Source organism: Alligator mississippiensis, chromosome 5 (assembly GCF_030867095.1).
Source record: "Alligator mississippiensis isolate rAllMis1 chromosome 5, rAllMis1, whole genome shotgun sequence".
NCBI classification, from domain to species: domain Eukaryota; kingdom Metazoa; phylum Chordata; order Crocodylia; family Alligatoridae; genus Alligator; species Alligator mississippiensis.
In genome coordinates, this window is record NC_081828.1 from 29,384,254 (window position 1) to 29,406,520 (window position 22,267).

General features: G+C 41.2%; 1 protein-coding gene across 3 annotated transcripts in view; it reads left to right on the top strand.

The window, feature by feature from the left end:
- Positions 1-465: 465 nt before the first annotated feature.
- LOC132250758 (calcium-activated chloride channel regulator 1-like) overlaps positions 466-22,267 on the top strand; it is a 36,521-nt gene continuing 14,719 nt past the window's right edge. The window contains exons 1-11 of one of the 3 annotated variants that reach the window (XM_059728023.1): positions 466-693; positions 2,889-5,127; positions 7,541-7,666; positions 7,870-8,010; positions 8,255-8,405; positions 12,702-12,819; positions 13,618-13,795; positions 14,369-14,596; positions 17,399-17,623; positions 18,738-18,915; positions 21,800-21,906. In XM_059728023.1, coding sequence (XP_059584006.1) covers positions 4,972-5,127; positions 7,541-7,666; positions 7,870-8,010; positions 8,255-8,405; positions 12,702-12,819; positions 13,618-13,795; positions 14,369-14,596; positions 17,399-17,623; positions 18,738-18,915; positions 21,800-21,906 — 1,608 coding nt within the window. In that variant the 5' untranslated portion in view covers positions 466-693; positions 2,889-4,971. The other 2 variants (XM_059728024.1, XM_059728025.1) reach the window with 2 other exon arrangements.

Consider the following 22,267-nt stretch of genomic DNA (forward strand, 5'->3'; position numbering starts at 1 on the left):
CAGAACTGCCACTCCAGCTCCAGCATCTGCACCTTGCAGAACAGCACTCACCACATCTTCTTGGTGGTGCCTGGGAGCAGTGTGTGGCCCTGTGGGCTCAGCTCTGGCCTGCTCAGTCAACATAGTATCAAGGTGCCTTAAGGTGTCTGCATATAGGTTAAGGCACCTTAACTAATCATGCCTAAATCTGATACCTGCTCTATGCGGGTATCAAATTTTGGTGTGATTTACGTAAAATTACTATTTTAAAGTGCATTAAGTACATGCATGTATAGACCCGTGCCCTTAATGAACCTTAAAAATGACTAATGTGCTGTATATCAGCACATGTAGACATGCCCACTTCGTGCAATCGGTGACATTAAATCCTTACCAAAAGCTGTAAAAATCCTGGGGAGTTAATTTAACCTTGGTAATCTATTTGGGTTTCAAGTCCTGACTCTGAAAGGGGCACAGAGGTTTGCACTAGCAGAACTTATTAAAGAAATGGAACCAAAGTATGTTAAAATGACTTGACCTAAAGTCAGTTGTATACTGTTGGGTTTAAAATGCTCACGTGTTCTTCTTTTTCACAGCCAGAGTTTTTGTACATGAATGGGCTCATCTTCGGTGGGGGGTGTTTGATGAATATAATAATGATGCACCATTCTATGTATCTGAAGACTCTGGGGAAGCAAAGGTTGAAGGAACAAGGTAGTACTCCTTCACATTCTGTCTTTAACTGATATCATTGTAAGCATTTTGATTGCATCTGCCATACCGTTGTTTTCTTGGTCCCATCAATATTTTGAGCCCCAAGTGAGTAGGCTTGGTTAGCTATTATTTAGGTGGGGAGAAGGAATTTTAGTCAATACATAATAAACAATTATCACTGCCCACAGTTTAGTCTTGTGGAATTGCATTCATTATCATTTTATCATGCAGAACTTCAAGATAGCATGATCTTTTATTCTACATGCAAGTGCAGACTTGAATCCCCTATTTTACATGATTTCCTAGGGTTTATCAACCACTTTCTGAGGCCAAATCAAGTGCAAATTGTTACTTCTGTCTGTGCCCCATGTTATGCAAAATTAGGAACTGCTAAAAAGAAGTGTATGAAGGCTACTAACTGCTAAGACGGAGTGGCCAGATTTAGTCCATTTTCTCTTTCAAGATAAAAATTTTGAATACATTGTACTTCTTTATTTTCATTTCATATAAACAACCAGAGTAGTTTACTTCCACCAATAAAGAAAATATAGAGATACGAGTTTCATGATGTGTTTCCAGAATGTTTCTTTCTAAAATAATTTTCAACCTCAAGATGTAATTTGTATGTATCAAAATAATGAAATATTTAACCTTCATCTTTGTGTCATGCTTAGGAATGGAGAATGTGGGTTATTATAATGTGGTATTATTTATCCAGGGCAATGTTCTTTTCTTAATGAGTTTTTTAAAATTTAGCATAACTTTCTATTTGTATATGCCACTGAAGGTCACTCGAGTCTTAGAAGAGGGTATTTAAAGAGACATGGATCTCAATACCCTAAATTTAGGCATATACTTTTATGTATGTAAATAATGTAAAGCATACATAGAAATGTTATTCATTGGATCTGCATAAGTGTTAATTTTTTATCATGTATCTTTGCTTTTCTCATTTGCCATTATTTCACCTCTTGGAATGTATTCTTATATTCTAACCCACCAACAGGTATTGTATTTAAATTAACCTATATATTCACCTTTCAAAAATATGTTGATGCTTAGGGATTAACAATTGGTATATGAGTTCAAATGATTTCTAGCCAGTTTAACAAACTATTTAAGACTTAAGAGTCACTGCTGAAAAGAGCTCTCAGAAGTAAAACAAGGGAGTTCTCTTTATTCTTGGTATACACATGGGTCACCATTAACTGATCCCTTCCAAACTGAATATGCCAGTAATCTTCCTCTCTTGCTTGACATGTGTATTATACGAGGGTCTAAAAGTTTATAAGCACCCTGTTTCTGTGTGCCATTATTAATAGTAGCAATATGATGTTTTGGAAAGAGTTGGCTTCAGGCCTTAGCATAACTGTACAATTACAATATAGTGATACACTACTTACAGTTATATTATTCACCAAAAGTTATTCATTTAATGTGATCTTCTGTCCTGATCATGAAGGAAAACATCCTGACAACTGACATTTTTCAGTCTGGAAGACTGTAAGGCTGGAATAGGAGTGGTGGAAGTACAATGACAGAACAGCACAGGAATTCACGCATAGACTAGTGCTACAAGCATTTTACTCTTATTGACATCAAATTCACCTCCAAACTATTAAAGGACAAAATATCCCAGTAAGAGTTACAGCTAGACTAACCCATCATATCTAAGCGTAATGCAGGACAAGAAGAGAATTCTTAAATAGGTCAAGAATAATAGCAGTTAGTTGGATGTAGGAAGAAATATTTGTCAGAGCAAATTTTCTCCTTTTTGGGGTTTCAGTAATCTGTTCAAATACTTGCATTCAAAATCATGACATACACTAAAACTGACCATGTTTTCAAGGCATGTATACCTATAAAACAGAAAACTAGCCTAATCCACATGTGTGATGGCATAATTCTTCAGGTCTGTAATCATTTTACCAAAATAAATATGGAAGCTGAAAATGTTTACTAGGAATGCTATGAACAGACATTTAGATAATGTACAGGATAGTTGGTGATACTGAGATATGGGCATTTGTCTAATTTTCCATATTTCCCTCCAAATCTCATTTGTACTTTTTATCAGAAACATTTTGATTGATCATTATCAACTGAACAACAGCTCAGGAGCAATAGTTCTTATTCAGTATCTTCTCCCCGAATAGCTCTGACAGTTCTAAGTATGTTCTTTTCATCACATACAGCATAATCGGATTACACGGCTCCATCAGGCTGCAGAGACATTCCTGCTGCAGATTATTGAAATCAGTTCCTGGGCTGGAATTGTCACTTTCTCATCTTCAGCAACAGTTCAAACTAACCTACAACAAATAGTCAGTGAAAATGTGCGCCAGAACCTTATCAAATACCTGCCTACAAGAGCTGATGGAGGAACTAACATCTGTGCAGGCGTACAGCAAGGATTTCAGGTGAAGAATGTTGGGGGGCTTTACCTGGGAATACAGTAACAGAATTAGAGATATTGGTGGATAGGCAATGGACCAAGAGAAATAAGAATGATTCAGAACTTGGAAAATCATGACAAGTTATGAAAATCATGACATGGAAAATCATGACTTGGAAAATCATGACATGACTTAAGAAGCCCAGTGCATGTAGTTTAGCAAAGACAAAGTTAAAAAATGCCTCTTTAATAACATACATGGGGAAGAAAAGGATGATTTCTCTCTAATCTAACCAACAAAGGTATGAATAGTTCCACTGACTGGAAACAGAAGCCACACAGATTCAGACCGGAAGTACAGTACCAGTGATGAGAAACATGACGGGAGCACTATGAAAACTTAATTGTGTGGCACATTCTCTGTCACTCAGAGGATATCTGCAAGGCACAATGCACTCCATTAATCCAGGCACCCTGTTCATCTTGGTCCTCATCCTAGGACTTTTAGAGCTAACATAGTTAACCTTATGTATCACAGGGTGGCGCTATGTAGACATATAGTAGTTTCAAAATCCTAAAATCAAGCCTGGACAGCTTTCTAAACGTTATACAATAGCTAAAAACAAAAATTATGGATTTGATTTGAGTTACTGAATGAGCTTCTGTGGCCTGACTATGAAAGACGTTAGCCAAAATGATTTTAATGGTCTGTTCTGGCTTTAACTTTCTATGAAGTATGTCAGTTACTTTTAACATCTTGTCAGTTTATCAGCAGATGATATTTTTCAAACATTATATCTTAGTTCTGTCCTTTCAAAGCATGCCAACATTGGAAAAGGGTTGTTTCCTATATTGGCTTTAGTATTTGAGGAAACTGACAGTGAAAAGATTCAGTGACATATCCCTGCCATTGATTCAGGGACTCTGCTACTATTGTAGACAACAGATTATTTGCCATGAATGTTCAGAAGAGCAGAAATTAGCCAGGCTCTGCTATATTTATATTAAAAATGTGTTGAGTAAATCCGGTAAGATTGCTTTGTAGAGAATCAAGACACCTTCCAGAAATGAAAATCATGGAAATATGAGGTTTGAAACTCAAAATTTAATCTTTTAGTGTTGGCATAAGTCAAATTCTATTCTGAAAATCAGTTTTGTGGAAATGGGGGATAGATATGCCATGTTTTCTGTGTAAATTCAGAGTCATATTTTATGACCTTGGTAAGAGAGAAAATATTTAACTATGTTTGACTCCAGCTACTGGAGAGAGAACTGGATTCAGCCCTACTCAGCCTGGCTTGTGCATCTTCATGACAATGTTAGCTGAGTCCCAGTTACAAGAGTTAATTCTGATTTGAGTTATACCGCATAAGCCTACTGAGGAGAAGTGGATTGCAGAGGTGTAACTGAAGACAACATTAGATTGCAAATACACTTCTTGCTTGAGCTGACAGACAAATAAAAAATGACTATAATTTGACTTTCAGATTTTAGTGTCAGTACTGGAGAATGAGAGAGAAAAAACAGACTCAATTATGCTTCAAACAGTTAACAGCTATTGCCTTAAATTGGAATAGGACTTGGTTCGCCATATTTTTCTTGTAAATGTGATCTGCAATTATTGAGTCATAACAAGCAGGCAAGGCTCAACATGTGGGCGGGAGGGTCAGTGGAATAATCCATCATTATCACAGTTCCAGGAAAACGCCTCAGGAAATTAACATTTAAGCCAACACATTCAATAACAACTCCTTATCATACATACCAGGTCAAATTCTGGTCTTAACACGTGTTGGTTTTTTGTGGCCAAAATGATGGTATAAATAGCCCCACAGTTCCATAAGTTTTCGAACCAACAAACGTGGAGAGAGAGACAAACAGTGATGGTGTTTAAGAGTATGATTCTCTTAGTGTCATTTCAACTGCTGCTCGTGGTGAGAGGTTCTATGGTACAGCTGAAAAACGGTGGCTATGAGGACATTGTTATTGCAATTGACCCGCATTTACCAGAAGATGACAAGATCATTGAAAACATACAGGTAAGAACGCTGGTGTTCATCTGCATGTCATTCAGAGACACTAGGATCCCTTGGTTATTTTTCTACCTCTGAAGTAATCATAATGTCAAAAAAGGGCAGATTCTTCTCCCATTGATACTGGAGGGAGTTTTCCCTCTGATTTTCAATTCCCGGATTACTATGTATGTTCTTTTCTTGAATTTTGCTTCTGTTGTTGATAATCGGAGCACTTATCTCTTGAGGATTAATTTGAATATCATTCCTCAATCCAGGAGATACTCATTTTCTACTACTTCTTTCCAAAATGTATTTAAACAACAGAATTTCTGAAACATGATTTGTAATGAATCAGCAATTACTGCTCTACAATTCTATCATTAGTCATCATTAATCTCTACACCTTCAGTAAAAAAAAGAGGAAAAAAAGCGTGTGAAGTTGCAGTGCTATTTCTGTACTTTGTTACATTTTCCAAGTTAACTACCTCTATCCCATTTACAACCTCCTCAATTCTATATTTCTGTATTATTTTTACAGTTCTATATTTCCATGTTATTTTTCCCTATCCTTCTTCTTCCCCACCCATGCTACCTGCAGGCACAGTAAGAGTTGGGAAATATTTTCAAGCATTCTTGCCCTGAGGTCTGGAGTCTCAGTTCTTTAAAAGAGCACCCCACTTACATGTCTCTAGCCATCAACTCTCTTGTGGGGAGGAAGTCCTAACTAGGACCTTGGACTGCAGTCTTCTGGCAATACACTGGTATTAATGCAAAGCAAGAAACTCTTGTGCATATTGTGCCAGAGTTTATTGCTCCTGGGTGCTGTGCCTTCACATGCACTTGGGACTGCAGCACATTAAGCAAGGTTAGAGCAGCCCCAGCTGGGAGGGGACCTGGGGGGTCAACCAGCCAGGCAGCCAGCCCAGGGCTGCTCCAATCCAGTTTAATGTGCTGCAGAGTTGCTGGATGGGGCAAAAGGGTGTCCCAGTGAGTAGGCTAGCCTCATGCCCCAGCCAGACCCATCAGCATCTACACATGTATTGCCGTGGAGTGAAGAATTCTGCCTCAGGACTTGAATAATAAATACTAATCTGCAGAGGAGTTCATTTACTGTGGCTTAATAGGGCCATTCATGAAGACATTGTGACTTTACTGCAGAGATTATTAGGCAGCTCAACAGTAAACATCTCACATAGATGTGCCCACTGTGATCATCCTAAAACACGAGTCTGCAAAATACAGCCCACAGGCCAGATCTGACCTGCCGAGATATTTTGTCCAGTCTAAGGAGCAGCCTAGGCCATGGTGCATGCGGCTGGTGCTGCTGCCTCGGGGTGCACAGTGGGGCTGGGACAGCATGGTGACTGGACTCCATTTCCCAGTAGCTCTGGTGGCGGTGGCTCCTCCTGACTGCCACTGCTAGACCCAGACCCACTGCCTGGGCGCCCTGACCCAGCTGCCCCACATCCACTGCCAGGGGTGGGACCCACGCAGGCAGGATGCACGACCAGGCAGCTGGGATGGGGCCGTGGACTGGTGGGGAGCAGTGTTTGGGAATGAAAGGCGCAGTTGGGGCTGGGCAGACCCTGGGATCTTGAGGCAGAGACAGTGGTTCTGCTCCGGTCCTGCACTGTCACCACCCCAAGATCCTGGCCCCAGCCCGGGCCCAAGACACAGCTCCGTAGCCAGACACACACCCTGCCCATGTAGCTCCTGGCCAATCTTTCTGGGATTACAGGGAGGTGACAGGGCAGGGCTGAGGCCAGAGCCAGGGCGGAGCCCCAGTTTGCAGGCAGGGCCATGTGGGGAGCATCCCTGTACTGTTGTCACAAGACCAAGGAGTTAAGCTTATTGAACAATAAAACTTGTTAATTCAGAGACCTGTACTCTGCCTGCTGTTCTGCTGTTCCCTCCTGCAATCCCTGGGCAGTGTAACAATTTATAAATAACACTTGTAAAGGGATCGATGCAACCCCTGCCCTAGAAAGTCTGACTTTAATGCAGTGCCTGATTCCTGATACGCTTTAGGGAAAAGGACAGAGCTATTCAAACAGCCAGTTTTCAAACAGGAACGTTATTATTACAGACAATCTTTACAGATAATACTCATAATGAACCATATGCAGGATTATTTGCATAGTCTTCTGACGAAGCCATACCCCATTCTCTGTGCAGAAACTCTAGTATGTCTAAGTAGATCCTTTTCCTTGATCTCTCTATGCTGTGATCACATGTGAGTCCTCAGAACAAATGTGAATGATACCCAGAGTAGGGTGGGCTCTTCCCTTAAAATCACAGAAAAATAGGGCTAGAAGGGACCTCAAGCGGTCATCCAATTTAATCCCCTGGAACATCCTGGTTCAAACCATCCCTGATATTTTACTGATAAGTTAAAATGACTAGTCCAGAACTGAACTGCACACATCTCTCATCTCAGATCTGTATAAATTTGTGGGTGAAATGCTCTGGAAGGCTCTCTACCAATTCACAAAAGTTATGGAAGGGTGCCTCAAGCCCAAAAAGGTTGAAAACCACTGACATGGATACACAGCACAAGGAGCAAGTTAGTGCCTGGTTTATTCCTTGTTCTTTTGGGGATATAAATCTCTTTGGCCCTTCAGCTGGGGAGGATTTAATGACTATGTTCCTTTGTTGCCTTAACCATTTCATCTTATTGTTTTCTTGTTTCCTGGCTAGGATAAAATTATTCATTGTCACTACAATGACATTTTAAGTACATAAATATTTTATTTCTTTCCCTATTAGGCCATGATTAAAGAAGCGTCTGCTTACTTATTTCAAGCCACAGAACAAAGATTTTTTTTCAAAGTTCTAAAAATTATAATTCCTCAAACATGGCAGCAAAAACCTGACTATTCAAGACTGAAAACAGAGTCATATGATAAGGTAAAACTTACAGTACTCTTTAAAAATCAGAAGTATTTGTTGTGTTCATAGTTGCAAGAAACAGTTTATTCCATTTGCCCAACAGTCTTCTAATGTAAACTCTTCTTTTTGTTTCTGACCATACAATTTTTCTCTGTGGGTATTTTCCTTGTGTAAAACTTGGAAAATTTAGCCAATTCAGCAGAATCATCTCAGACCACTCATAGTCTGTGCCATTAACTAAACCACAGCTTATTTATTTTAGGCAGATGTCATAGTGGCTGATCCTTACTTGAAGTATGGAGATGATCCGTACACTCTGCAATATGGAGGATGTGGAGAAATGGGACGATACATTCATTTCACACCTAACTTTCTGTCAAATGATAATTTGCTGAATATCTATGGATCACGCGGTAACACAATCTATTTGACCTTCAGTACCTACTTTTGGTGTTACTATACAATGTCCAAGATTTTCAGATGTGGTTAGTGATTTAGAGTGTTTTTTCTTTTGTTTGGTCTAACTTGGATACTTTTAAAAAGCATGATTTTTTTTAGAAAAAGACATGAACATCAGGCTCCTGCAAAGTAACTTTTAGAGAATGGACAGATGAACAAATAATGCTGAGTTAAAACCATGGGGATGATGTGGGGAGGGGAATTGCTTTGCATCAGTCCTGTACAGCAACTCTGTATGTGCACTGCCCCCTGCCACCTGAACTGTGGAAACTTAGCTCTATCCTTTTGGAGTTAAGTAGCTCCTGGTTAGTTGTGACTTACTGTGCACTAGAATTTGACACACAAAACATTTACCACAAAGGAAGAGATGTCTGGTACATTCTCCTCCTTTTAGATCAATACCATTTCTTTGCCTGTCTATACCCCTGGTGCCCAACCTCTCCAACTCCACAAGTCAGATGCGCGATGCAGGGGATAAGCACATGGGGTCAGGCCACAGGCATGATGCAGCATGACCCTGCATGCCAGATCTAGCCAGGATGAAAGTCTGTACACTAGTGTGACCCGACATGCCAGTCTGGTGGCAGCAATAATAGCCATGACTCTGGGAGCAGTAGTACTGCTATTGCTCCTCTGCTGCCAAGTTCCTGGACTTGTGGGGAACCTCGCAGGCCAGACAACACAGCTCCACAGGAAAGATCTAGAATGTGGGCTGGAGGTCTAGCACTGTAAGTAAAACATTCAAAAAGAGGCACTTAAAATTGCTTTAAAAATAATCTTGGCTAAGATTTTTATGGTAATCACAGCTTGTTTTGCCATGAATCATTGTTTTGACTTGGAAAAGGTGTATATTTACAGTGTGAGAGGCAAGGATTCTTGTGAGTTATATTGTGTGGTGTACATTTACATTGATTTTCAGTATGCACAGCAAGCAAGTTTGACTATGTCAGTAACAGTGGGTGTAGCTGGGTGATTATGACACTAAAACCAGCCTGAGACCAGTGGATTCCAGACTAAAATAAGATCACACTCATGCTCTAAGGGACTCATGTTCTTTCTTGCATCTTTTTCATAGATTCAAAGATTCATAGACATTAGGGCTGGAAGGGACCTCGGACGATCATTGAGTCCAGCCCCTACCCCAGGGGCAAGAAATCAGAAGGGATCATAGGATCCCAGCAAGATAAACATCCAAATGTCTCCTGAAGGCATTCAAAGTGGGTGCTTGAACCACCTCCGACGGCAGTCCATTCCAAACCCTGGGGGCTCGGACAGTAAAGAAGTTCTTCCTTATGTCCAGCCTGAAACAGTCATGGAGGAGTTTGTGACCATTTGATCTTGTCATCCCTTGGGGCACTCTGGTGAACTGATGTTCCTCCAGATCCAGGGGGATGAAACTTTTGAAAGTCTCACTTGCCAAATATAACTTCTTGCAACTGCACATTCAGTGAGAACTAATGTTTCTTTTTAACTCCATAAATACATTTTAAGCAGTTTGTGCCCTGCTATTTATAACCAAAGAAAGAATAGAGAACCCCTTCCCCATTAAACCATTAGACATTTTTGTATCCTGTAACCTGCTATGACCCTTCTCTTATGCCCATTTGACCAAACATAGTCAATGTGTCTATCATATATCATTGTTTCATATCCAAGTTAGAATCAGGCCTTTCTATGTTTCTTTAACAATAAATACAGCAAGGTAGTTAGCCATATTAGTCCAGAGATGGTCAGAAGGCAGGGTAGATATGCATAGATGCTGTGAAGAAAGAGTGTGCAGAAAGCTGAGTATAAAGTGGAACAGGTGATTAGAAGAGATCTTTTCAAATAGATCTTAGCCACAAACAGATGTTCCAATCCTAATTTCCTTAAATTTGGGAAATGATTGAGATTCAAGTCCATGGTGCATCTGTATCATATTAGATCAAAAACTTAGCGGGTCATTGACCTAAAATTATAATAATCTCTAAAGAAGTAATTTTCTCTAGAGATTTCTGCCAAATTGAGACAAAAATCTCCTTAGAATAGTTCATGAGACTCTTGTTCAGTCAAACAAAAAAAAGTTTGGCTCTGTCTAGCTAGGAAATCAGACACATACCTCCTTGGTATAACTTCACCTTAATGGGAATTTAATTTCCCTACTGTTTGCTATTTGTTCAGATGCTAAAAGAAATATGAGTTATGATTTCCCAGACTAGAGTGACACGAACCACCTTGCTTAATACTAGCAGAAGTTGGGCAACACTGGGTGTGTCTACACCCGAGTTTACTTGCATCTAAAATTAATGGGCTTTAGCCTAAGGTGCTTTATAGGCATGGGTCTACACGCATGGGCATGGGCCATAAAGCACCTTAACATGGCTTGCTGGGTGACCACGTTGGCAGCCTGCCCTGGGCAGCACTCTGGACAGACCTCAGAAGCCCACGGCAGTGGTGCTGGGCAGTGCAGCCCAGCACTAGCTAACGGGGTGGGCGCCTCCAGTCCCACCAGACATAATTGGCCCAGCCCCAGCCCTGACTCTGGCCCTGGCCCTGGCTCTAACCCCATCCCTGTGTTCCTGTCTCCCCAGTGTCGAATGAGAGCAGGCTGAAGCTGAGCCCGCAGGGCCCTGCACTGCTGCCAGGTGCCACCAGGAAGAATGTGCGGTGGGTGCTGTTCTGCAAGGTGCAGATGTTGGAGCTGGAGCAGTGGTTTTGGCAGCAGCAGCACCTCTCAGTGTGCCAACCCACTTGGGACTAAGTTGGCAGAAAGGGCAGGAGGCATGAGGGCTCCTGTCAAAGCACAAGCGAAAGGCCCCCCCACAACTCCCTGCAGGGGAAGAAGGTAGCACAGCGTAGGCAGGGCCTTTGCTATTGGCTTCCCTGGGCCTCTGTCTTGGGGCAGGTTTGCTAGCTGGGCAATGCAGCCCTGCATGGGCGAGACACCTTCCTGCCTACCCAGGATGCAGGCACTCTCAGAAGCTTGCACTGGGGCTCCTGCTCAGGATGGCAGGCAGGCTGGGACTGCGTCTGTGCCTAGTGCTCAGCACGGCTTTCCCTGCTCCGCTCACCTCTGTCCTGGGTAAGTGCCTGGCCTCCCTGCTAGACACTGCCTGTGAGAGAGGCGGCATGAACTCCTCGGAGCTCAGCTTGGCTCACCCCGGGTAGGCTGGGCGCAACACGGGCAGGGGCTCAGACATGGATCAGGCAGGCCAAGGAGAGAGCTAGTCCATGCCTGCATTGCACCCAGTCTGCCGGGCTGAGCTGAGCTGAGCCCCCAGGAGCTCACGCCACCTCCCACACAAGCAGTGCCCGGCAGGGAGGCCAGGTGGTTACCTGGGACAGAGGTGAGAGGAGCAGGGAAAGCCATGCTGGGCATTGGGAGCAGACAGACCCAGCCTGCCTGCTGTCCTGGGCAGGAGCCCCAGTGCAGGCTTGTAAGGTTGCCTGAAGCCCAGGTGGGCAGCAAGACATCCTGCCCCTGCAGGGCTGCATTGCCCAGCCACAAACCTGCCCTAAGAGAGAGGCATGGGGGACTCAATAGCAAAGACCATGTCCATGCTGTGCTACCCACTTTCTCTGTCGGGAGTCATGGGGGGGTCTTTCCCTTGTGCTTGATGGGAGCCCTCACGCCTCCTTCCCCATCTGGCAACTTAGTCCCAAGTCAGTTGCCACATTGACAGGTACCACTGCTCCCAGAGCTGCCACTTCAGCTCCAGCATCTGTATCTTGCAGAACAGCACTCACCACATCTTCTTGGTGGTGCCTGGGAGCAGTGTGTGGCCCTGTGGGCTCAGCTCTGGCCTGCTCAGTCAACATAGTATCAAGGTGCCTTAAGGTGTCTGCATATAGGTTAAGGCACCTTAACTAATCATGCCTAAATCTGATACCTGCTCTATGCGGGTATCAAATTTTGGTGTGATTTACGTAAAATTACTATTTTAAAGTGCATTAAGTACATGCATGTATAGACCCGTGCCCTTAATGAACCTTAAAAATGACTAATGTGCTGTATATCAGCACATGTAGACATGCCCACTTCGTGCAATCGGTGGCATTAAATCCTTACCAAAAGCTGTAAAAATCCTGGGGAGTTAATTTAACCTTGGTAATCTATTTGGGTTTCAAGTCCTGACTCTGAAAGGGGCACAGAGGTTTGCACTAGCAGAACTTATTAAAGAAATGGAACCAAAGTATGTTAAAATGACTTGACCTAAAGTCAGTTGTATACTGTTGGGTTTAAAATGCTCACGTGTTCTTCTTTTTCACAGCCAGAGTTTTTGTACATGAATGGGCTCATCTTCGGTGGGGGGTGTTTGATGAATATAATAATGATGCACCATTCTATGTATCTGAAGACTCTGGGGAAGCAAAGGTTGAAGGAACAAGGTAGTACTCCTTCACATTCTGTCTTTAACTGATATCATTGTAAGCATTTTGATTGCATCTGCCATACCGTTGTTTTCTTGGTCCCATCAATATTTTGAGCCCCAAGTGAGTAGGCTTGGTTAGCTATTATTTAGGTGGGGAGAAGGAATTTTAGTCAATACATAATAAACAATTATCACTGCCCACAGTTTAGTCTTGTGGAATTGCATTCATTATCATTTTATCATGCAGAACTTCAAGATAGCATGATCTTTTATTCTACATGCAAGTGCAGACTTGAATCCCCTATTTTACATGATTACCTAGGGTTTATCAACTTGCAGTTGGCATGAAGCATAGATTAATATTTTCTCAAGCCCCTTTGGGAAACAATCCTGGAAGTTTCCCCTCCTTATCCAAGAACTTCTTTTAGGTTCATACTCATTTTCTCTAAGTTCTTAAGAAGAACATAGTTGTAGTTTATTTGCTACCACAAAGCTTATGATGATTTTTTATGAATTCTATACATCTGTTTTGTTTCAAATGTGCAAGTCTGTCAATACAAAACCAAAATAATAAAGACTAGATGTCTCAATGATGTGAAATGGGATGCAGAATTAATCACTTTTCAAGCACTGCTATGAATTGTAAATTTTTTGCAGCACAGCCATTCTGTGTTTTGCATAAGGACCCTAGCACAACAGGATGGCTGGGATCCTTGGTCCTACTGTAATTACAAAAATAAATAACAAATAATAGTTATGTGTTGGTTACTTGCAGCTTGATGGCTGTGACTTTTTGTATCTTATCTCACTGTAGGTGTTCAGCTAGTGTTGCTGGTCAATATATATACCATAATTGCCATGGAAACAGATGCACAACTAGGCAATGCAACTACGATCAAGTGACCAACCAGTTTGAACCTGGGTGTCTTTTTGTGCCAGAAAAACAACAAGCTGCCTCAGCATCTATAATGTACATGCAAAGCTTACCTTCTGTGAGTATCTTTTCCCCTTTTTTGGTTTGCAGGGTGGACAATATTCAAGGGTTTGTGCATTTTTTGTGTCAGGAGTAGAAATTGCTTATGGAATCGGGCATTTCTTCAAATCCAAATTATTTCCAAAGAATGCATGCAAAGTTCTTCCTAGAACCAACCAGCATGAGACTGTTCCTTTAGTCACAGTTTCAATCTACGTTCAGGCCAGCTATCTGCCTGAAAAGCTTCTCTTCTTTGTTCTCAGCACCCTGCGTGTAGTCTTTCCTTTACCATCTGCCTGGCTTTTTAATCTCTTGAGTACTCTTTTTGCCTCTTCTCTGGAAACTTGTCTCCCCACTTCCAGCATAAAACAGCATCCACTTAAGGCAGGAAAAATCAGGACATGCAAAATGACCATAGAATACGACAAAAATGTAATGCTTCTTTTTGTAATAGAGGGGCATTATCCATGGGTAATATATTCTGCATGGTAATATGTCACACTTCACACATACACAATAATAGGATGAGGTTTGCTGCTACATGTACACGTGCTGTATAATAATCATTCTTGATTCCCAACTGTTTTTTTAGGTGGTTAAATTCTGCAATAAACACAGTCATAATGAAAAAGCTCCAAATATGCAGAACAAAATGTGTAACTACAAAAGCACATGGGAAGTAATTATGAACTCTACTGACTTCAGCAACACCTTGCCAATAGACAGCTCTCATCCTCCATCTGAGCCCTCTTTTGTACTGTTACAGGCCAGGGACAGAGTAGTCTGTCTAGTGCTGGATGTTTCTGGGAGTATGGGTGCTGTAAGTATTACTATTTTATATCATTATGAGCATAAATGCTTAGAAACAGACATAGATCTAAAATGGCTGATTTATTATAAAATTTTCTTAGTCAATATTTCAGTTATCAGATTTATTCTTTTAGGAAACTTGGGGCTTATCTAATCATGGGTGGAGAAGTGCAACTCCCCGCTGTCACTGATAACACTCTGCCAGAAGCTTTCTGCATTACTGTGATCCTCTGGAACAAACAGAAGTTCCCTGTTGGTTCCAGGAAGGAGGGGAATCTAGATGCTGGCTGGGATCCTGCAGCCAGTTTCCCCCACAGTGTTGCCAGGTGTACGATAATTATCATGTTTGTATGACAATTTTAACCCTTGTATGCTGTACAATCAACAACGGTAAAAGTGTTCAACAAGTACATTAATACTTGAGCCAGCTAATTCATGCAGCATATGCATAACCCAAGTCATTCCCAGGGAGTCTTAACTGATTTTTGGGTTCGCTGTCAGCACCTCCTTATCACTGCTCACTTTGAAATAAAGAAATTCTTCAACTTTGATGACCCAATTAGCAGGGGGGAAAGGCAGCAGAGGGAGCTCATTCTTGGGGATCCCCAGCTGGTGCTGAAGGGTAGGGTGGGTGAATAGGAGCCCCATGGTGGGAGAAGGGGGGAGAGGGGAAGGCTCCAATACACCTTCTCCCACCCTGCAGTGGGGGCTGAGAAAACCCCAGACCAAACTCCCTCGACTTAGTTTCTGCCCTCCCATTCTGAAAACAGCTCGAGGCTGGCAGGCAGCACAGACAGAGGTTACAGAAGAGGATGTGTTTTGCAATATCTTCATCAGACCCCTCATTCAATGAGGGGAGAGATTTTCACCCAATCGGCCATTTTTTAAGCGGTCTGCAGCCATGCACTTGTGTTTGGTCACAGCTATAAACTGCTTTCTGAGGCCAGATCAAGTGCAAATTGTCACTTCTGTCAGTGCCCCATGTTATGCAAAATTAGGAACTGATAAAAAGAAGTGTATGAAGGCTACTAACTGCTAAGACGGAGTGGCCAGATTTAGTCCATTTTCTCTTTCAAGATAAAAGTTTTTAATACATTGTACTTCTTTATTTTCATTTCATATAAACCACCAGAGTAATTTACTTCCACCAATAAAGAAAATATAGAGATACGAGTTTCATGATGTGTTTCCAGAATGTTTCTTTCTAAAATAATTTTCAACCTCAAGATTTAATTTGTATGTATCAAAATAATGAAATATTTAACCTTCATCTTTGTGCCATGCTTAGGAATGGAGAAATGTGGGTTATCATAATGTGGTATTATTTATCCAGGGCAATGTTTTCTTAATGAGTTTTTTAAAATTTAGCATAACTTTCTATTTGTATATGCCACTGAAGGTCACTCGAGTCTTAGAAGAGGGTATTTAAAGAGACATGGATCATAATTAATACCCTAAATTTAAGCATATACTTGTATGTATGTAAATAATGTAAAGCATACATAGAAATGTTATTCATTGGATCTGCATAAGTATTAATTTTTTTATCAAGTATTTTTGCTTTTTTCATTTGCCATTATTTCACCTCTTGGAATGTATTCTTATATTCTAACCCACCAACAGGTATTGTATTTAAATTAACCTATATATTCACCTTTCAAAAATATGTTGATGCTTAGGGATTAACAATTGGTCAATGAGTTCAAATGATTTCTAGCCAGTTTAACAAACTATTTAAGACTTAAGAGTTGCTGCTGGAAAGAGCTCTCAGAAGTAAAACAAGGGAGTTCTCTTTATATTTGGTATACACATGGGTCACCATTAACTGATCCCTTCCAAACTGAATATGCCAGTAATCTTCCTCTCTTGCTTGATATGTGTACTATACAAGGGTCTAAAAGTTTATAAGCACCCTGTTTCTGTGTGCCATTATTAATAGTAGCAATATGATGTTTTGGAAAGAGTTGGCTTCAGGCCTTAGCATAACTGTACAATTACAATATAGTGATACACTACTTACAGTTATATTATTCACCAAAAGTTATTCATTTAATGTGATCTTCTGTCCTGATCATGAAAGAAAACATCCTGACAACTGACATTTTTCAGTCTGGAAGACTATAAGGCTGGAATAGGAGTGGTGGAAGTACAATGACAGAACAGCACAGGAATTCACGCATAGACTAGTGCTACAAGCATTTTACTCTTATTGACATCAAATTCACCTCCAAACTATTAAAGGACAAAATATCCCAGTAAGAGTTACAGCTAGACTAACCCATCATATCTAAGCGTAATGCAGGACAAGAAGAGAATTCTTAAATAGGTCAAGAATAATAGCAGTTAGCTGGATGTAGGAAGAAATATTTTTCAGAGCAAATTTTCTCCTTTTTGGGGTTTCAGTAATCTGTTCAAATACTTGCATTCAAAATCATGACATACACTAAAACTGACCATGTTTTCAAGGCATGTATACCTATAAAACAGAAAACTAGCCTAATCCACATGTGTGATGGCATAATTCTTCAGGTCTGCAATCATTTTACCAAAATAAATATGGAAGCTGAAAATGTTTACTAGGAATGCTATGAACAGACATTTAGATAATGTACAGGATAGTTGGTGATACTGAGATATGGGCATTTGTCTAATTTTCCATATTTCCTTCCAAATCTCATATGTACTTTTTATCAGAAACATTTTGATTGATCATTATCAACTGAACAACAGCTCAGGAGCAATAGTTCTTATTCAGTATCTTCTCCCCGAATAGCTCTGACAGTTCTAAGTATGTTCTTTTCATCACATACAGCATAATCGGATTACACGGCTCCATCAGGCTGCAGAGACATTCCTGCTGCAGATTATTGAAATCAGTTCCTGGGCTGGAATTGTCACTTTCTCATCTTCAGCAACAGTTCAAACTAACCTACAACAAATAGTCAGTGAAAATGTGCGCCAGAACCTTATCAAATACCTGCCTACAAGAGCTGATGGAGGAACTAACATCTGTGCAGGCGTACAGCAAGGATTTCAGGTGAAGAATGTTGGGGGGCTTTACCTGGGAATACAGTAACAGAATTAGAGATATTGGTGGATAGGCAATGGACCAAGAGAAATAAGAATGATTCAGAACTTGGAAAATCATGACAAGTTATGAAAATCATGACATGGAAAATCATGACTTGGAAAATCATGACATGACTTAAGAAGCCCAGTGCATGTAGTTTAGCAAAGACAAAGTTAAAAAATGCCTCTTTAATAACATACATGGGGAAGAAAAGGATGATTTCTCTCTAATCTAACCAACAAAGGTATGAATAGTTCCACTGACTGGAAACAGAAGCCACACAGATTCAGACCGGAAGTACAGTACCAGTGATGAGAAACATGACGGGGGCACTATGAAAACTTAATTGTGTGGCACATTCTCTGTCACTCAGAGGATATCTGCAAGGCACAATGCACTCCATTAATCCAGGCACCCTGTTCATCTTGGTCCTCATCCTAGGACTTTTAGAGCTAACATAGTTAACCTTATGTATCACAGGGTGGCGCTATGTAGACATATAGTAGTTTCAAAATCCTAAAATCAAGCCTGGACAGCTTTCTAAACGTTATACAATAGCTAAAAACAAAAATTATGGATTTGATTTGAGTTACTGAATGAGCTTCTGTGGCCTGACTATGAAAAACGTTAGCCAAAATGATTTTAATGGTCTGTTCTGGCTTTAACTTTCTATGAAGTATGTCAGTTACTTTTAACATCTTGTCAGTTTATCAGCAGATGATATTTTTCAAACATTATATCTTAGTTCTGTCCTTTCAAAGCATGCCAACATTGGAAAAGGGTTGTTTCCTATATTGGCTTTAGCATTTGAGGAAACTGACAGTGAAAAGATTCAGTGACATATCCCTGCCATTGATTCAGGGACTCTGCTACTATTGTAGACAACAGATTATTTGCCATGAATGTTCAGAAGAGCAGAAATTAGCCAGGCTCTGCTATATTTATATTAAAAATGTGTTGAGGCTTTGCCCTTAATTAACTATTAGGATAATTTTCCTTAACTCACATGTTAACTGTTAGGGAAGCTGATGTTACCAATGACGTTCCACTGCTAATGCTGTGGATCCTCTTCGCAATTTAGGTGATTAAGACAAAGTTCTCAAATACAGATGGGTCTGAAATTGTGCTACTGACAGATGGAGAAGACACTAGTATGAGCAATTGCCTTGAGGAGGTGAGAAGGAGTGGATCAATCGTTCACACCATTGCTTTAGGGCCACAGGCAGCCCCGGAACTAGAACAATTTTCGAAAATGACAGGTAAATACTTTTCTAATGAATTCTGCTTTGGCAGGCATATCTTAGTGATGAAATGCAAAAGCAAAGCACATTTTAGCTTGAAATGTGGAAAGAAAATGAACTTAGTTACCGTATTCAAGGCTCACCTGTAGTATATTAATTCTTACCTGAATAAAGGGAATATTTTGTTTTACTTGCTTCTATTTAAAAAGTAGTTAAGTGGTAACACCTTACTATGTAAAGACGTGATATTTCTATAGTTACATGTTTCTTTAAATAGAAGATAAGCACAGTGTGTAAGGAGTCTGTAAGCACTATGCCAAGATGGTTAGGTCTGCCATTTTAAGGGAAACCATGTGGATGCTGTATGATGCTGCAGTGGGAATTTCTTGTGTTATTTTAGACTCAGTTTAATTCCATGTTTAATTTAGACTCAGTTTAACTCCATGTAGTGTGTGATTGCATATAAATGCTGCTTTCTTATTCTACAAAGTCACCCCTGAGCCTACGCTTCTCCGGGCTGAAGAGTCCCATGGCTCTCAGCCTCTCTTGATAAGACCTGCTCTCTTGCCCTCTGATTATGTCTGTGGCTCTCCTTTAGACTCTTTCATGCTTCTCCAAATCCTTTCTGAATTACGGAGCCCAAAATTGGATGCAGCAGTCCAGCTGCAGCCTCACCAAGGCTGAGTATAGCAGGAGGGTGACTTGCTGGGTCTTTCTTGAGATGCAGTAATAGATGCAAGCCCGAGTTTTGTTTGCTTTGCCAGCTGCAGTATTGCATTGGTGGCTCATATTCATCTTGTGATCAATCATGACCCCCGAGTCTCTTTCAGTCATGGTACTAGCAAGTGTAGCACTGCTGAGCCTATAAGTGTGACGTAGGTTTTTTCTCTGGAGGTGGAGCATCTTGCATTTCTCCATGTTGAATGCCATCAGGTTTTCATTAGCCACCTTGTGAGCCTGTTGAGATCAGCCTGGATCACCAGACTATCCTCAAGTGTGCCTACACTTCCCCATAGTTTGGTGTCATCAGCAAACTTAGCCAGTCCACTATGCAACATGTTGATTCGGTTTCATCAGCTACTACTCTCTGGGTCTGATCTCCAAGCCAGTTCCCCAGACATTGCACCATAATGATGTTGAGTCTGCAGTTCCCCAATTTTGCCATGAGGAGGCTTCAAAGGCTTTTTTGAAGTCCAAATATATGATACTAACGTCGTCGTCTTTGTCCAGGTGATGTATCACCCGGTCACAGAAGGAAATGAGATTGGTCAGGCAAGTCCTACCCGCAACTAAGTCATGTTGGCTATCCCTCAGAATGTCTGTTCAGTCATGTCTGTTTGCTTTAGTGACTCAAGTTTGTATTCCTGGGTACTGTCATAAAGCAAAATATCTATTGGGACGGTGGGATGCAGGATAACTTTTTCTGGTCTGCGTACCATTACAGAAATGTTCACTGAGGGCCTGATCCAGTTTGGTCCCATAGGTACCCAAGCAAGACAGGCAGAATTTTAGTGAATAACTTCTACTAAGTAATCCAGATTGGGCCTGCTCCACAAACCACAAATTGAGGTGGTGCCTCCAGTTTGGACTAGAAAGTTTCCAGTGCACCTACACTTGGGCTTCAGAGCATGCTGAGAAGTGATCCAGTTTGATCTCTTCACAGTCTACATTCTGCCTAAGTTTTGTAGAATTCAGTTTGGTGCTGGGAAGCACCTAAGTCTGTGAAGAGATCTGATCTACTTACCATGCTTCAAGCATATCTAATGCACACTAAATTCAGCTCCAGATCATTGGTAATGGTGCTGCTTCCTGTAACACAATGACTTAGTGCTTTGACCACTTGGCCAGCAAGTGGGCCACCTGAGTTATAAGCAGGGACCTCCTTAATTGGCAGAAACCAGGAAAAACTGGAGGTATCTGCAGTCACCAGGAAGTACTCTGTCAGCTTGGATTTCCCGCAAAATCAATCCCCAAACCCCACAGCATATTATTCATATAATATACTGTTTTAGAGTCTCCCAGAACTCACCACAATACTTAGATAACACAGTAATCCCTGCAGCCACACTCATGAGCTTGAGTCTCACTGACTATCTCTGGAAATGGCGGAGCCTATCTGCCAATGAGCAGTGAGGGGCAGGGGCACCAGGAAATGCCTGTGAAATTGGCCCTTTGTGCCATGAGCAAGCTACAAAAATGGCTTTGTCTTGCCATGACTTAAGTAGGTGCCTAGTTATAAGCCTTCCTCAACCTCAGAGTATTCAAATGCACTTTCAGTGCATTAACTGCCACACTACAGAACAAACTGAGTGGGGAAAACTTCCCTCCTTTCTGTTGAAGCTGGGGCAATGGATAGTCAAGAGTGCAAGAATCAGGGGGCCTGCAGGAAGTCAAGCAGGAAGGAGCATCCTTCTGTAACCCACTGGTAATGGAACTCCCCTGGGATAATAAAAAACTAACTGGATATGAGCTACATCACACTAAGAAGAACTATTCATAGAATTCAACCATGTCATTTATATTGAGATGCTTTTCACAGCAAAATTTCACTTGGTGGGAATGACATGTGTCAGAGTCCAAAATTATCAAAAACAGCTTAGAAATGAGAGAGAACTGTACCCGATGACATGTAACAACATAAACATCCTGTCAGATCAAGCCATATGAAATCTGGTTAAGAAGATTGCCCAGATCAGGGGTGCTGACCCAAGTGCCCACTTCAATGGATTCCAGACCATCATTCCCACAAAGCATGCATGGAAGGCAATACATTCACAAACTGAAAATTAATTAGATGGACATTCTAAATGGAGTACCATTTTAAGCACAAGGCTCACAGCAAAGATATATTAATTCCTATAGTTAAGTTCCTGTTCTGATCATTTTAACACTTGCATTTCAGGAGGTTTGCAGTATTCTGCTACAGACGCCCTGGAATCCAGTAGTCTAATTGATGCATTCAGTGGGATTTCATCAGGAACTGGAAATATTTCTCAACAATCTATTCAGGTCTGAGTTTCAAAGTTTGTTTTGCCTCCCATTATAAAGCAGTTACAGGGCAATTAGGAGACATTTTTATCACTGGTAATCCTAACTCCTGCACTGTGTGGTGGCTCTATCAGTCCTGCTGGCTTCCCTTGGGCATGGAGACAGCAACAGTACAAACCTTCTGCCTTCTTCACAGGACTCAGTTCTGTGCAGAACGTGGGATCTGCTCACAGAAGTGCTGTTATAGTATTAATATTACCCTGGCTCCCTTCTCCAGCAGTGGCACAAAGCCTCCCCACCCAGAGTATCCACTGAATTGCCATAATATCAGAGTTGTTCATCCTCATAAGAGGAAAATTAGTTGTATTTTAAGTATTTACCT